This window comes from Sus scrofa, chromosome 3 (genome assembly GCF_000003025.6).
Source record: "Sus scrofa isolate TJ Tabasco breed Duroc chromosome 3, Sscrofa11.1, whole genome shotgun sequence".
In the NCBI taxonomy this organism is placed as follows: Eukaryota; Metazoa; Chordata; class Mammalia; order Artiodactyla; family Suidae; genus Sus; species Sus scrofa.
The window spans coordinates 47,537,285-47,552,472 of record NC_010445.4 but is presented as its reverse complement, the minus strand read 5'-3'; the positions used below and the strand labels follow the sequence as shown (position 1 = coordinate 47,552,472).

The 15,188-nt window shown below is 42.0% G+C and overlaps 1 protein-coding gene across 5 annotated transcripts in view; it reads left to right on the top strand.

The window, feature by feature from the left end:
* The window catches only part of LOC100511376 (E3 SUMO-protein ligase RanBP2), a 69,967-nt gene that overhangs the window by 48,856 nt on the left and 5,923 nt on the right, over window positions 1-15,188 (top strand). For 3 of the 5 annotated variants that reach the window (XM_021087106.1, XM_013995882.2, XM_013995880.2), the window contains 5 exons: window positions 2,338-2,508; window positions 3,097-3,189; window positions 4,153-4,340; window positions 12,578-12,782; window positions 13,690-13,791. In XM_021087106.1, coding sequence (XP_020942765.1) covers window positions 2,338-2,508; window positions 3,097-3,189; window positions 4,153-4,340; window positions 12,578-12,782; window positions 13,690-13,791 — 759 coding nt within the window. The remainder of the gene's footprint in view (window positions 1-2,337; window positions 2,509-3,096; window positions 3,190-4,152; window positions 4,341-12,577; window positions 12,783-13,689; window positions 13,792-15,188) is intronic. The other 2 variants (XM_013995883.2, XM_005662337.3) reach the window with 1 other exon arrangement.

The window sequence follows — 15,188 nt, the reverse complement described above, 5'->3', positions numbered from 1 at the left end:
TTAGAAATGAAGACCTGAGGCATGAGGAAACTGAGGCCCAGTGATGCTATCTGATAAACAAGAATCTTTGTCTTAGAGTGTTCTTTTGATCTCCCGCTAGGAATTGATGCTAAGATTTTGTGAGGAAGAAGAGTGAGGAGTTCCTGCTGTGGCACAGTGGGTCAAGAATCCAGCTTGCAGCAGCTCAGCAGCTTGGTTTGCTGCAGAGGCATGGGGTTTGATCCCTGGCCTGGCACTTTGGGTTGAGGAACTGGCGTTGCCCCATCTGTGGTGTAGGTTGCAGCTGTGGGTCAGATTCAGTCCCTGGCCCGGGAACTTCCATATGCCACAGGCATAGCCATTAAAAAAAAAAAAAAAAAAGAAAAAAAAAGTTATTTGGAGTTCCCGTTGTGGCTCAGTGAGTTGAGAACCCGACATAGTGTCCCTGAGGGATGTGGGTTTGACCCCTGACCTTGCTCAGTGGGTTAAGGATCTGGCGTCACAAGCTTTGGCATAGGTTGCAGATTTGACTTGGATCCAGTGTTGCTGTGACTGTGGCATAGGCCTCAGCTGCAGCTCTGATTTCGACCTCTAGCCCAGAAACTTCCATGAACTGGAGGTGTGGCGTAAAAAGAAAAGTAAGGAGTTCCTGTTGTGGCTCAGCAGGTTAAGAACCAGACTAGAATCCATGAAGATGGAGTTCCCGTCGTGGCGCAGTGGTTAACGAATCCGACTAGGAACCATGAGGTTGCGGGTTCGGTCCCTGCCCTTGCTCAGTGGGTTAACGATCCGGCGTTGCCGTGAGCTGTGGTGTAGGTTGCAGACGCGGCTCGGATCCCGCGTTGCTGTGGCTCTGGCGTAGGCCGGTGGCTACAGCTCCGATTCAACCCCTAGCCTGGGAACCTCCATATGCCGCGGAAGCGGCCCAAGAAATAGCAACAACAACAACAACAACAAGACAAAAAGACAAAAAGACAAAAAAAAAAAAAAAAAGAATCCATGAAGATGCGGGTTTGATCCCTGGCCTTGCTCAGTGGTTAAGGATCTGGCATTGCCTCAAACTGTGACATAGGTTACAGATGGAGCACAGATCTGGTGTTGCTGTGGCTATGGCGTAGGCCAGCAGCTGCAGCTCCAATTCAACCCCTAGCTTTAGAAAATTCCATGTGCTGCCAGTGCAGCCCTAAAAAAAAAAAGAAAAAAAGGTGAAAAAAGGCAAGTTAAAAATTGCAAGAAAGCTATTTTCTGGATCAGGTCATCCAGTAGAAATAAGGTACAAATTGCTTGTAGTAATTAAAAAATTTCTAGTAGTCACACTAAAAAATGAAAGAAAACAGGTGAAAAAAGAGATGAAATTAATTTTAATAAAGCTTAACCCATTATGTCCAGAATATCATTTCAACTTCTAATCAGTATAAAAAATTTAAAATGAGATATTTTCCTTTTTTTTTTTTCTTTAAACTGAGTCTTCAAAACCCAGTGTGTATTTTTACACTTGTAGCACATGTCAGTTTGAACTGGCCACAGCGTAAGTGCTTCCCTGTCAGGGGTGGCCGGCCTGCCAGATTGGACAGTGCCAAGGTGATGCAAACTTCATGGCTTGCATACTTTCTCATTCCTTTAGCCAGACGCCCTTTGTAGGCCAGAGCATATTCTATGAAGAGTTACTTTTCTCTCTATCTTTTGTCTTTTTGTTGGTGTTTCAGCTAATACAAATTGTCTTAGGTTCTTACCTAGAAGACACCCATTTTAATTTAATTTAATCTATTACCCGGCTTGGAAATATGAAAAATGGGATGTTAACTCTAATCACTTGCCTTCCGTGGCAGTTGTTAAGGCTCTCATCAAGGTTGGCTTTGTGTTAGTTTTATATTTATACTAATCTTTTCTTATGATTGAATTTTTTTTTTCAGTTGTCGCAAATGCATGGATATTTGGCTAAACCGCTTAGTATGCCACATCTGGTTATGGCAGCACTTTTTATCTATGTTTTGAATTTATAGCTGTTAATTTTTTTCAATGATCAGTAAGTAAAAGCAGGACTTTTTGCTTGTTTTTTAAGTAGATTCTATGTGTACTAAGCATTTTTAATAGAGCATTAAATCAGGCTTCTAATTCTAATTCACATTTTATCATGAGCAGTGTCCACACTGAATTATGTGGAAGTTCCAAGGCCAGGGATGGAACCCATGCCACAGCACTGGAAACTCAGAACCCTAAACTGCTACGCCACCAAGGAACTCTTGTCAGCATGCTCTTTTAACCTGAATATTATGTTCTATGATACTTATTTTTAGAGTGTTGATGCTAACTAATACTTAATATCTTTGACAACTTTTTTTTGGATTTACCTTACAGCGGAAGAGAAGAAAAAGCCTGAAGACCTTCCCTCGGATGATGATGTTCTCATTGTATATGAGTTGACCCCAACTCCTGAGCAAAAAGCTCTTGCAATCAGACTTCAGCTTCCTCCCACTTTCTTCTGCTATAAGAACCGGCCAGGATACGTCAGCGAAGAGGAAGAGGATGGTAAGCTTTTTCTTGCTTTAAAGCATTCTGTTCATGCTCCATCTTAGTGGACAGGGTGATGAAATCCTTTCAAGCCTGCTTCCGAGAGCCCACCCCTGCTCTACTTGCAGGTGAATGCATGTGTGAATAATCAGCGCATGTAGTGATTGAAAGAGGTTTTCCTGGAGTGCTGCTCTGAACAGGGCAGGCGTTCTGAGGGAACTGAAGACAACCCTAATTTCCCTGGGGAATGAGAGGAGTGGGATGGTGGTGAGGCAGAGATAGCCTCTGACTGGGGCTTGCTTTGTGGGCTGTGTCAGAGTTTTCAAGCAGAGGAATCTTGTGCTCGGAGTAATTTGAGTAGGACAGTTGGGCCATGGGGTAGAGGACTGGGTTGTGGAAAGTGGAGAAGGAAGAGGAGCTAAAGTAGTGGAGCAGCTCAGACAAGAGCAGAGAGGCGTTTGTATAGAATTGGCAAAATTGGTTGCTATTTGGATGTAGGAGCAAGGGAAAGTGGGAAGTTGGAGAGGAACCCTTGATTCCTGGCTAGAAAATCTCCTGAAATACACTAGAAATTCATTTATTTAATAAAATATATTATACTTTAAGATGAAGATTTCGACACAGCTGTCAAGAAACTTAACGGAAAACTATATCTGGATGATTCAGAAAAATGTAGACCATCAGAACAAAGTCTCACAGGTATGTAACATTAAAATTACTAATTACAGTGTTTTTAAATTTTCTTTTGGCTGTACTTGTGGCATGGAATTCCTAGGCCAGGGATCAAACTCAGGCCACAGCATTGACTTGAGTTGCTGTGGTGACAATGCTGGATCCTTAAACCACTGTGCCACTAGAGAACTCCTATAATTGTTTTTTTCAAATCTTCTGTTTAAAAGGAGTGTCCCGGAGTTCCCGTCGTGGTGCAGTGGTTAACAAATCCGACTAGGAACCATGAGGTTGCGGGTTTGATCCCTGGCCTTGTTCAGTGGGTTAAGGATCCGGCGTTGCCTTGAGTTGGTGGTGCAGGTCGCAGATGCGGCTTGGATCCCGTGTTGCTGTGGCTCTGGCATAGGCTGGCAGCTGTAGCTCTGATGAGACCCCTAGCCTGGGAACCTCCATATGCCGAGGGAGCGGCCCAAGAAATGGCAAAAAGACAAAAAAATAAATAAATAAATAAAAGGAGTGTCCCAATCTGGGCATCTCTGTAATTACCCCAGTTTTGCCATGGTAATTTAATGTATTAAAAAAAATTGGGAATTCCCATTCTGGCTCAGCAGTAACAAACTCAGTGTATCCTTGAGGACATGGGTTCAATTCCTGGCCTCGCTCAGTGGGTTAAGGATCCAACGGCAGTGTAGGTTGCAAATGCCGCTCAGGTTCCATGTTGCTGTGGCTGTGGCGTAGGCCAGCAGCTGCAGCTCCAGTTCACATCCTAGTCTAGGAACTTCCATATGCTGCTGGTGTGGTCCTAAAAAGCAAAAAATAGAAAAAATATTTAAAAAATAAAGTGAAATGCAAAATGTTGTGCTCCTGGTGGCGCTTGTGCCCCATTAGCATCTGAGGTCGTATCATTTTGGTCTGTAGATGACTGAGGGCTGTATTGTAGAGTATTGGATTTAATCTACTTCATATTCATTTTCTTTTGTTTGTGTTTTACGGGATTTTCAGATAATGAGAAAGAATGCGTTATTGTTTGGGAAAAGAAACCAACAGTTGAAGAGAAGGCAAAAGCAGACACCTTGAAGCTTCCACCTACGTTCTTTTGTGGAGTCTGCAGTGACACAGATGAGGACAATGGGAATGGAGAGGACTTTCAGTCGGAGCTTCACAAGGTTCAGGAAGCTCAAGTGAGACTGTCTCCATTATTTTCCTCCTGCTCACTTGCCTTTGTTGACACAGTAGAGTGTTCCTAATTAGCACGTGGTAATAACAGGCAAGTGGGTCAAGCAGCTCCGGCAGCTCCAGTCAGAGGAGGAGGGATTTTGTTTTTCGAGGAGGATCAGAGAGGCCCACCCCGTCACCCCTGTGTGTATGCTGGGTTTGGGGAGTCGGGGTGATAGTGTGGACATGCACGTGTCCCTGAAAAGGGCTATCGTCAGGCAGAGAACAATATTAGGTGGTTTATTTTTCCTGCAAGTTCATTTACCCTGGAGTGGGCAGAGTGGATGGAAAGTAGCTGCATTTGAAACCTAGTTTCCCTGGCCTGTATACTTCGCCTTGCAAGTAACTTCACAATTTGATTGCTTTCTTAGTGCAAGTGATTAGCTGTCAACACCCTGATAGCTTTTTGTTTGTTTGTTTTTTTGTTTTTTTTTGCTTTTTAGGGCTTCTTCTGCGGCATATGGAGGTTCCCAGGCTAGGGGTCGAGTCGGAGCTATAGCCACCAGCCTACACCACAGCCATAGCAATGCAGGATCCAGGCCATGTCTGTGACCTACACCACAGCTCATGGCAACGCCAGATCCTTAACCCACTGAGCAAGGCCAGGGATCGAACCCACAACCTCATGGTTCCTAGTCGGGTTTGTTTCTCCTGTGCCGTAATAGGAACTCAGATACCTTGATATCCTAATTTGTGTTGCACAGACATTGGAAGACAAGGTCCCTGTCTTATAATTGTTTACAATCTGACATATATTCAGAATAGTTCCCTGCTCCTTAATATATACTGTGTTTTGAGAGTTCCTGTTGTGGCTCAGTGGATTATGGACCCAGCTAATATCCATGAGGATGAGGGTTCAATCCCTGGCCTCACTCAGTGGGTTAAGGATCTGGTGTTGCTGTGGTTATAGCATAGGTCACAGATGCAGCTTGGATCTGGCATTGCTGGGACTGTGGTGTAGGCCAGCAGCTACAGCTCTGATTTGACCCCTAGCCTGGGAACTTCCATATGCCACAGGTGTGTTCCTATAAAGAAAAAAAAAAATTTTTTTTTAAAGAAGAAATACTGTTTTTTGTATAATTGTTGGGAAAATGGTTAAAGTGGAGTCCTGGAGTTAATTATAAATGCAGGTTTTATTTAAAGGATGTGTGGGTAGAGAGGTATCCCTCCCATGGTCTGAGCATAGTGGGTTTACTGTCCTTCCCCATCTAGCTGGCCTGCTTTTTTAGGTGTCCACCTAAAATATGCTGGCTGTTCCATGGGCTTCAGCTTATTCATCCGTGCACGTGTAGCTCATTCCGTCAGCTGACATAAAAACATCACTTCATTTGTAACCAGAGAGACTAACTTGTGGAAGTCCTGTCTGAAATTTTCCATCAGTGGCCTCCCTATGCTACATCTAAAGGGTATTTTAAATCATTCAACAATTTCCTTTTACTCAGTGGGAATACAGTGTGCAATTTCTGTTCATCATCTTCCCTAATTGTTGCTGCTGGGGCTTTAACATGCAGTTAGTGGAAGTTCCTGTTATGGTTCAGTGGGTAAGAACCCAGCTAGTATCCATGAGGATGCAGGTTCAGTCCCTGGTTTCCCTCAAGCTGTTGCATAGACTGCAGATGCAGCTCAGATCTGGTGTTGCTGTGGCTCAAGTGTAGGCCGGCAGCTGCAGCTCCAATTTGACTCCTAGCTTGGAAACTTCCATATGCCGTAAGTGTGGCGCTAAAAAGCAAAATAAATAAATAAATAAAAAATAAACAAGCAGTAAATCATATTAATATAAAGTTGGATTATGCAGATTGAAACAATGCATTTTAAATATGGCCTTGCTCTTTTATGTGCATAACTTTAATGAAACTTATTGTTTTTAAAACTTAACTGGAAAATAATTTTGGTGCTGATGCACAGACTGAGTTATGCATCATTTATTCTTTTCCCACCTGTGGTGCACACAGGACTTAGTATCTTTTGTCATTTTGTGAACTGTGCTGTTTATAGCTGTAGAAATATCTCATTCGAGTGGCTGTTATAAGTTAAAATCTTTCTGTAAACTATCCGTAATACTGTCCTATAATACTATCATAATGTTCATTAAATAGTAGTCCTAGGGGCTGTCCAGAAATACCTTTGGTACAGAAACTAAATGTGCTGTATCACTATAAAGGTGAAAAAAAATTGCCACAATGAATTGTAATTTTGTGGGAGAGCACCCTTTGATAGCCTGAGGTCAAACAGAGCCTAACAACCATTAAAGCTGAAACATGCTGTATAATGACATAGGTTGATCTCCTCCTAGGATAAGCGTCTCCTCTGTACACTTTGTGCAAGTTTCAGTTAGGCGTCTCTTGCACAGAATGCCTAAGTGTGCTGGATTCATAGGTGCTCACGCTGAACGAGCACTCTCAGGTGTGTGCAAAGGAGATGCCATTTGTTTTGTCTATGTGAGTTTTCATTGATGGACTCTTAGGTGGAGGATGTGTTAGGAGCTAAGATACTTCTCTCCCCCAGGGAATCTAGGTTACATTTTGGGAATAACATGTATTGTGATATAATTCACATATACTATTCACCGATTTTATTTATTTTTATCTTTTTGTCTTTTGTTTTTTTAGGGCTGCACTTGTGTCATACGGAGGTTCCTAGGCTAGGGTTTGAATTGCAGCTATAGCCGCAGGCGTATACCACAGCCACAGCGACATAGGATCCAAGCCATGTTTGTAACCTACACTACAGCTCATGGCAGCACCAGATCCTTAACCCACTGAGCGAGGCCAGGGATTAAACCTGCATCCTCATGGATACTGGTCAGGTTCGTTAACCACTGAGCCACGACAGGAACTCCCAATTCACTGATTTTAAAAAGTGCAACTTGGTTTTTAGTGTGTTCAGCATAGTCAATGTTAGAACATTTTCAGCATCCCCAAAAGGCCCTGTTACTTCTAGTACTCACCCCCATTCCTTGTTTCCTCCCATCTCCTCTAGACCTGGTAACTACTGATGTACTTTCGCTCTGTCTCTGAAGATTTGCCTTTTCTGACATTTCATACAAACATGTGGCCCTTTGTGTTTGGCTCTACTTAGGCTGAGCTTATGGCATAAGGAAGTTTTGGGGCCAGGGGTCGAAACCATGCAATAGCTGTCGCCCGAGCCCCAGTAGTGATAACACCAGATCCTTAATCCACTGCGATCAAGGGAACTCCACACTTAGTAAATTTTTGAGGTGTATCCACATTGTAGCATATGTCTATTTCATTCCTTTTTTAAGGCCAAATAATACTCCACCATAGCAATATACCACATTTTATTTACCCATCTGTTTGGGTTGTTTGCACTTCTGGTTATTATGACTAATACTGCTATGATAGTCTCGATAATGTGACAGAAATAGAATGCCTTATCTTTTCTTTATGCTTTAGTCATTAATAAATAATGACTTTTTTCATTTGTATTAATTTTTTTAAATTTACATAAGTGATATTCACTTTGTTGAATGTGTTTGCTGTGAGTTCTTAAACATGCCTGAACTCCTGTAATCTCCTATAATCTCCACCACAGGCAGCATATAAACAATCCCAACACCCCAAAGAAATCCTTCCTGCCACCCCTTTGTGTTGAGATCCTCCCCCACCCATAACCTCTGGCAACTGCTGATCTGTTTTCTGTTTCTCCTTTTTTGCCTTTTCCAGACTAACACAAAGCAAATCGTACAGATCGTAGCCTTTGAGGTGGCCATATGTACTGGGCCCCTGTGGTCTGGCCCAGGTAGCTGCGTAGTGACTGTCTGTCCCCTTCTGTCACTGGCCGGTGCTCCACTGGGAGGCTGTACCATGGTTCCTTCATTGTCATTAACCTACTGAAGAACATTGTTTCTAGTTTATTTTGCTCTTTTTCTAGTTTCTTAAAGTGGGAACTTACATTACTGACTAGGACAGTTCTTCATTTCTAATATAGATTTTTTTTTCTTTTACTTTTTAGGACCACACCTGTGGCATATGGAGGCTCCCAGGCGAGGGGTCGAATTGGAGCTACAGCTGTTGGCCTACACACCCACAGCAACTTGGGATCCAAGCCAAGTTTTCAACCTGCACCACAGCTCTCGGCAACGCCAGATCCTTAACCCACTGATCGGGGCCAGGGATTGAACCCTTAACTTCGTGGTTATTAGTCAGATTTGTTTCTGCTTTTGCCACAGTGGCAACTTCTCAAATACACATTTTTAATGCCGTTAAGTTTCTCCCTAAGAGCTGTTCAGGTGGTTCTTAAAGGTGGTATTATCAGCTTTAATAGGTGGTATTTTTAGTTTCATTCAATTAAAGTGTTTATTTTCCTTGGCATTCTTTTTGATGTAGGCATTAGATTGAAGTATCTTTTTTTTTTTTTTCCTTTTCTAGGCTGCTCCCGTGGCATATGGAGGTTCCCAGGCTAGGGGTCCAATCGGAGCTGTAGCCGCCAGCCTACGCCAGAGCCACAGCAACACCAGATCTGAGCCATGTCTGCGAACTACACCATAGCTCACAGCAGCGCTGGATCCTTAACCCACTGATTGAGGCCAGGGATTGAACCTGCAACCTCATGGTTCCTAGTTGGATTCGTTAACCACTGAGCCAGGACAGGAACTCCAGCAAAGTCATTATTAAAGGAAAGCAAATAGCTCCCAGGGCTGCTGGGAGGGGGAGAAGAGCCCCCCTAGATTGAAGTATCTTGCTTCCAAATATTTGGTGACTTTCCAGATGGCATCCTGTTACTGATTTTTAGCTTAATTCCATTATTGTCTGTGAACATATTTTGAGTAATTTCACTTCTTTTAGAATTAACGAGGGTTGTCTTGGTGGATGTTCATTGTTCACTTGAAAAGACCTGCTGTTTTTGCATGGAAAACAGGTTTTTAAGTATTGTCCAAGTCCAGTATATTCTTGCTAATTTTTTTGTCTGCTTGTTCTGTTATTGAAAAGATTGTTGCCGAGCATGTTTATTAGTCCTATCAATTTTTATTTCACGTACTCTGTCAGGGATGTTTCCTTCTGCTTCTCTTTTCTAGATCACAGAAAAGAGGAATGGTAGAATTTCTTTCTTAAATATTTGATAGACTTCACCACTGAAACCATCTGGGCCTGGTTCTTAACTTTTTTTTGAAGGATGTTAATTACTGTTACATTTTATTTAATGGTTATAGGTCTATTCATAGTATCTCTTTCTTATGTCAGTTTTGGTAGGTTGTGTTTTTTGAGGAATAAGTCCATTTCGTTTACATTATCAAATTTATGGGCATAGTACTATTCATGAAGTTCATTAAAACTTATTACCTGTTTTAATGACCATGGATCAGTGTTGATAGTTCCTGTTTAATTTCGGATGTAGTAATTTGTGTCGTCTTTCTTGTTTTCTTGGTGAGCTTGGCTAAAGGTTTATCAAATTTTATTGACCTTTTCAAAGAATCAGCTTTTAATTTTGATTTTTTTTTCCCCTATTAATTTCCTATTTTATTAATTTTTACTCTGCTTTTCTTTTCTTTTTATCTTTTTAGGGCCTTAACCTAAAAGAAAAAGATTCTAGTCGGGTTCTTAACCTGCTGAGCCACAACAGGAAATCTCTACTCTGCTTTTCATTATTTCTCTGTTCTTCGTGCTTTTGGTTTATACTGCTCTTCTTTCTCTAGTTTCTTAAGGTGGAAGTTTATTGATTTTAGATCTTTTTAATGTATACGTTCAGGACTGAAAGTTCCCCTTCCTTGCTTTTGTTGCATTCCACACATTTTGATAAATTGTAATTCATTTTTATTTAGTTCAAAATATTTTCAGTTTGTTCAACAGAGACTTGTTGACATGTATATTATTTACATTTGTGTTGCTTAATCTCCAGAAATTTTGAGTTTTTCCAACCTGTGTTTCTGTTAATGATTTCTAGTTTAATTCTATTATGGACTGAGAGTATACTTTGTATGATCTCTGTTCTTTTGAACAGTTTGCTGAGGTGTGTTTTATGGCCTAGAATGTGGTCTTTCTATGTAAATGTTTCATGTGTGCTTGAGAGGAACATGTATTCTGCTGTTGGTTGAAGCATTCTGTAAAAATTTTTTTTTTTTTTTTTTTTTTTTTTTTTTTTTTGTCTTGTTGTTATTTCTTGGGCCGCTCCTGCGGCATATGGAGGTTCCCAGGCTAGGGGTCGAATCGGAGCTGTAGCCACCGGCCTACGCCAGAGCCACAGCAACGCGGGATCCGAGCCGCGTCTGCAACCTACACCACAGCTCACGGCAATGCCGGATCATTAACCCACTGAGCAAGGGCAGGGACCGAACCCGCAACCTCATGGTTCCTAGTCGGATTCGTTAACCACTGCGCCACGACGGGAACTCCTGTAAAATTTTTTATTTCTGATACAGTATTTTTCAATTCTAAATCCCGTTTGATTTACTTTTATACTCTAGATATTTTTGCTTGAGAAATGTCTTTCCATTCATCTTTAGAGTATTTGTCTTTACCTCTTGAAGCATTGTTATAACAGCTTTTCAAAGTTTTTCTGGTCACTCAACACACGATCATCTCATGACATTCCCTACCCCATAGCTGGAGAGATGTTGACATTTCTTGGAGCCTTTTTTGTCTGTGCCGTTGGCAGCTCCAGTTTTTTGGGCAGCTCTAGTACACTGGTGGTGATGTAGGTTGGTGGGTGGGAGGCAGGAGAAGACAACCGGATTATCTTTAGATCTTGAGGGTTTTTTTGTTTTTTTTTTTTAAAGTTAAAAACAGATGTATTTACTATAAATACATCTTCTAGTGAGATGGGTCTTCAGAGGGGATTTTATGTTGTGTTGACTGAAATTGAATCTATTGAGGCCAGAATTTCGAATGGTCACTTGGCCTGTCTCTCCATTAGTCTTTATATCTGAGGCCCATGCACTATAGTGAAGGGCTTTCTTTTTCTCTAAAACTGGGGGACAGTCAGAGACACAAATTTCAACCTTGCCTCCATCCAGCAGTTCCTGCCAGAAACCCTCTTCCTCCAGGTTCCATACTTCGTTGTTGTAGCACCACCTGTAGGCAGGTAGGAAACAGGTCAGTGATGGGGCCCCAGGCAGGACACACACCTTTGTTCCTCTGCCCAGCAGTCCCTACTGCTCAGCACAGTCTGTTTCCACCAGCCGTCATTGCCCTTAGGGTTGTGGAGGAGCTTGTATCCTGTCCAATTGCATTTGCAGAAGTGGCTCAGGAGGTTGGACCTGGCATTGTCGGCTGGGGGCAGGGAGCTGTGAATGACAGGTCACCAGTGTGGGCCTGCTTGGTGGCAGTTGGCTGTGGCCTGGGAACCCCCAACGAGCTGGCCATGGAGGCCATTTGACCATGGGCTCCTCACAGGCCTGGCTGCCACCTGCTTCTCAGCCAGTGCTCCTTGCTGGTCGGCCTTTACATTGCTTCCTTGAGATTCTTAATCCTCTGCTTTGTTCAGAGGCTTCTTTTTTTTGTTGTTGTCTTTTTTAGGGCCACACCCACAGCATATGGAAATTCCCAGGCTAGGGGTCAAACTGGAGCTGGAGCTGCCAGCCTACGCCAGAGCCACAGCAGCGTGGGATCTGAGCCTTGTCTGCAACCTACACCAGAGCCCACAGCAACGCCAGATCCTTAACCCACTGAGTGAAGCCAGGGATCGAACCCCCATCCTCATGGATCCCAGTTGGGTTTGTTGCTGCTGTGCCCTGACGGAAACTCCTGAGGCTTCTTGGAGGCACTGTGTCTCTTGCCATCCAGTGCAGCTGAAAGTGTTGGTTGAGGTAGGGGACAGGTGGAGTGGGAGAGAAAAGCATGCTTCCTCCACCTTGGCCAGGACTCCAAGCCCTCAAACTCTTTTATTTATTTATTTATTTTTTTTGTCTTTTTGTTTTTGTTGTTGTTGTTGTTGTTATTTCTTGGGCCGCTCCCGCGGCATATGGAGGTTCCCAGGCTAGGGGTTGAATCGGAGCTGTAGCCACCGGCCTACGCCAGAGCCACAGCAACGCGGGATCCGAGCCGCGTCTGCAATCTACACCACAGCTCACGGCAACGCCGGATCGTTAACCCACTGAGCAAGGGCAGGGACCGAACCCGCAACCTCATGGTTCCTAGTCGGATTCGTTAACCACTGCGCCACGATGGGAACTCCCTCAAATTCTTTTAAAATAGCATGTGTCAGTCAGCATTTAATGGCATAGTTATTTGTTACTTCCTCTTTGCAGAAATCCCAGAATGTGGAAATAACTGGCATGGCTTACAGTGTGTGTACAGGTGGTGCTAAAGTGACTGTACCGTTTTTGGGTAAATCTGAAGAGCCAGATTTTACCACCAAATCTATTACTTCACCACCTTTTTCTTCTGGAACTGGTGACAAACCTGTGGATTTATCTACTAAAAAGGAAAGCGATGCAGATTCTGAAAACCAAGGTAAAGTTTGATATATGTTTACAAAAACCTAGCATGCATTACTACATAGGCTATTTTCTTTTTTATTTTTTAATGACTTTATTTTTTCCATTATAGTTGATTTACAGTGTTCTGTCAATTTCCTGCTGTATAGCGGAGTGACCCAGTCATGCATATATATACATATTCTTTTTCTAACATTACCCTCCGTTATGTTCCATTACAAGTGACTAGATACAGTTCCACGTGAGAAACTAGACTTTTAAATATAGATTGAGAAACTCCCTTTCTTTTTTTTATATTTATTTATTTATTTATTTATTTTATTTTTATTTTCCCACTGTACAGCAAGGGTATCAAGTTATCCTTACATGTATACATTGCAATTACATTTTTTTTCCCCACCCTTTGTTCTGTTGCAACATGAGTATCTAGACAAAGTTCTCAATGCTACTCAGCAGGATCTCCTTGTAAATCTATTCTAAGTTGTGTCTGATAAGCCCAAGCTCCCGATCTCTCCCACTCCCTCCCCCTCCCATCAGTCAGCCACAAGTCTCTTCTCCAAGTCCATGATTTTCTTTTCTGAGGAGATGTTCATTTGTGCTGGATATTAGATTCCAGTTATAAGTGCTATCATATGGTATTTGTCTTTGTCTTTCTGGCTCATTTCACTCAGGATGAGATTCTCTAGTTCCATCCATGTTGCTGCAAATGGCATTATGTCATTCTTTTTTATGACTAAGTAGTATTCCATTGTGTGTGTGTATATATATATATATATGCACACATATATATATACCACATCTTCTGAATCCAGTCATCTGTTGATGGACATTTGGGTTGTTTCCATGTCCTGGCTATTGTGAATAATGCTTTGATGTCAGCATGTATTAAATGAAATAGTAAAGTGCTCTTTTCCTTTTGCCAGTGGACAGCACAACAGTTTCATTTGGATTTGGAAGTAGCACAGGACTGTCATTTGCAGATTTGGCATCCAGTAATTCTGGGGATTTTGCTTTTGGCTCCAAAGGTAAGATTAGGAGGCAAGGTTACACTGTGGTATTAGAGAACTGGGTATACCTACAGACCCAGTCCTTGTCCCAGTTTGTTCCTCACCTGACACTTTCCTCCCAGCCTTGCCTGCCAGCTGTTTAAGTGCTTTAGTAAGAAAGGGCTTATATTTTACTCTTTTTTTTTTTTTTTTTTTTTTTTTGTCTTTTTAGGGCTGCACCCACGGCATAGGGAGATTCCCAGGCTAGGGGTCTAATCAGAGCTGTTGTTGCTGTTCTGTGCCAGAGCCACAGCTATGCCAGATCTGAGCCGTGTCTGTGACCTACACTGCAGCTCATGGCAATGCCAGATCCTTAACCTGGCAAGATACCTAACCTGAGCAAGGCCAGGGATCTAACTGGCAACCTCATAGCTCCTAGTCAGATTCATTTCCGCTCTGCCACAACGGGAACTCCTACTCTTATTTTTTTATATTTATCAATATAACCATGAGAATTTTCTTTTAATTCATCATAAGGCATGGTGAAAATCCTGCCCCTCCTGAAATGCAGAACCATCTCTACAGTTTTTGAATAACCTTGGTTTTAACTTTGTTGTTTTATTTTTATTAGGCCCGCACCTTTGGCATATGGAAGTTCCAAGGCTAGGGGTCAAGTTGGAGCTGCAGCTGTCAGCCACAGCCATAGCAACGCGGGAACTGAGCCTTGTCTTTAACCATCCTCATAGATACTAGTCAGGTTCATTAACTGATGAGCCACATTGGGAACTCATAACCTTGTTCTTTTAATCATACTTTTGATTTACTAATATTTCAGGATTTGTGCATCTATAATTTTTAAGATGATTTTGCAGTTTTCTATTTTTGCAATAACCTTGATTGTATTTTTTATTATCAGGGTTGTGCTAATTTAGAACTGGTAAACTTTCTCATCTTTTTCCAGTGGTTATTCTACTTTTCATCCATTTTGGATAATTTGTACAAAATAATCCTTTTCAAGTTTATTAGCATATTGTATTTTCTCATTCTTACACTGTCTTTCCTATATCTTGATTATAGCACTACCCACATTGAATGCAGTGCTTGATTTGTGGAATATACTTTATTGAAGATACAATACTTACATGATTAATCCAGAATAGTGTTCTTCCCTCACATAACTTTATTTGTTTCATAGTTCCTGCCACGGAAATGCATATAAAACTTTTAGAAATTACCTTCAGATAACACATTATGTTGGAACTCATAGCTTCACGGATGTCAGGTTGCTAATTTATTTTTAATTTATTAAGTGGCCTGAACTCACAGGATCATAAGTTGGCATATACAGCAGTATAGTAGGTACAGTTATCGTCCCCCCACCGCAACATTCAACAAAGCACCAAATAAAACTTGATGTGTTAGATAGCTTGATACCC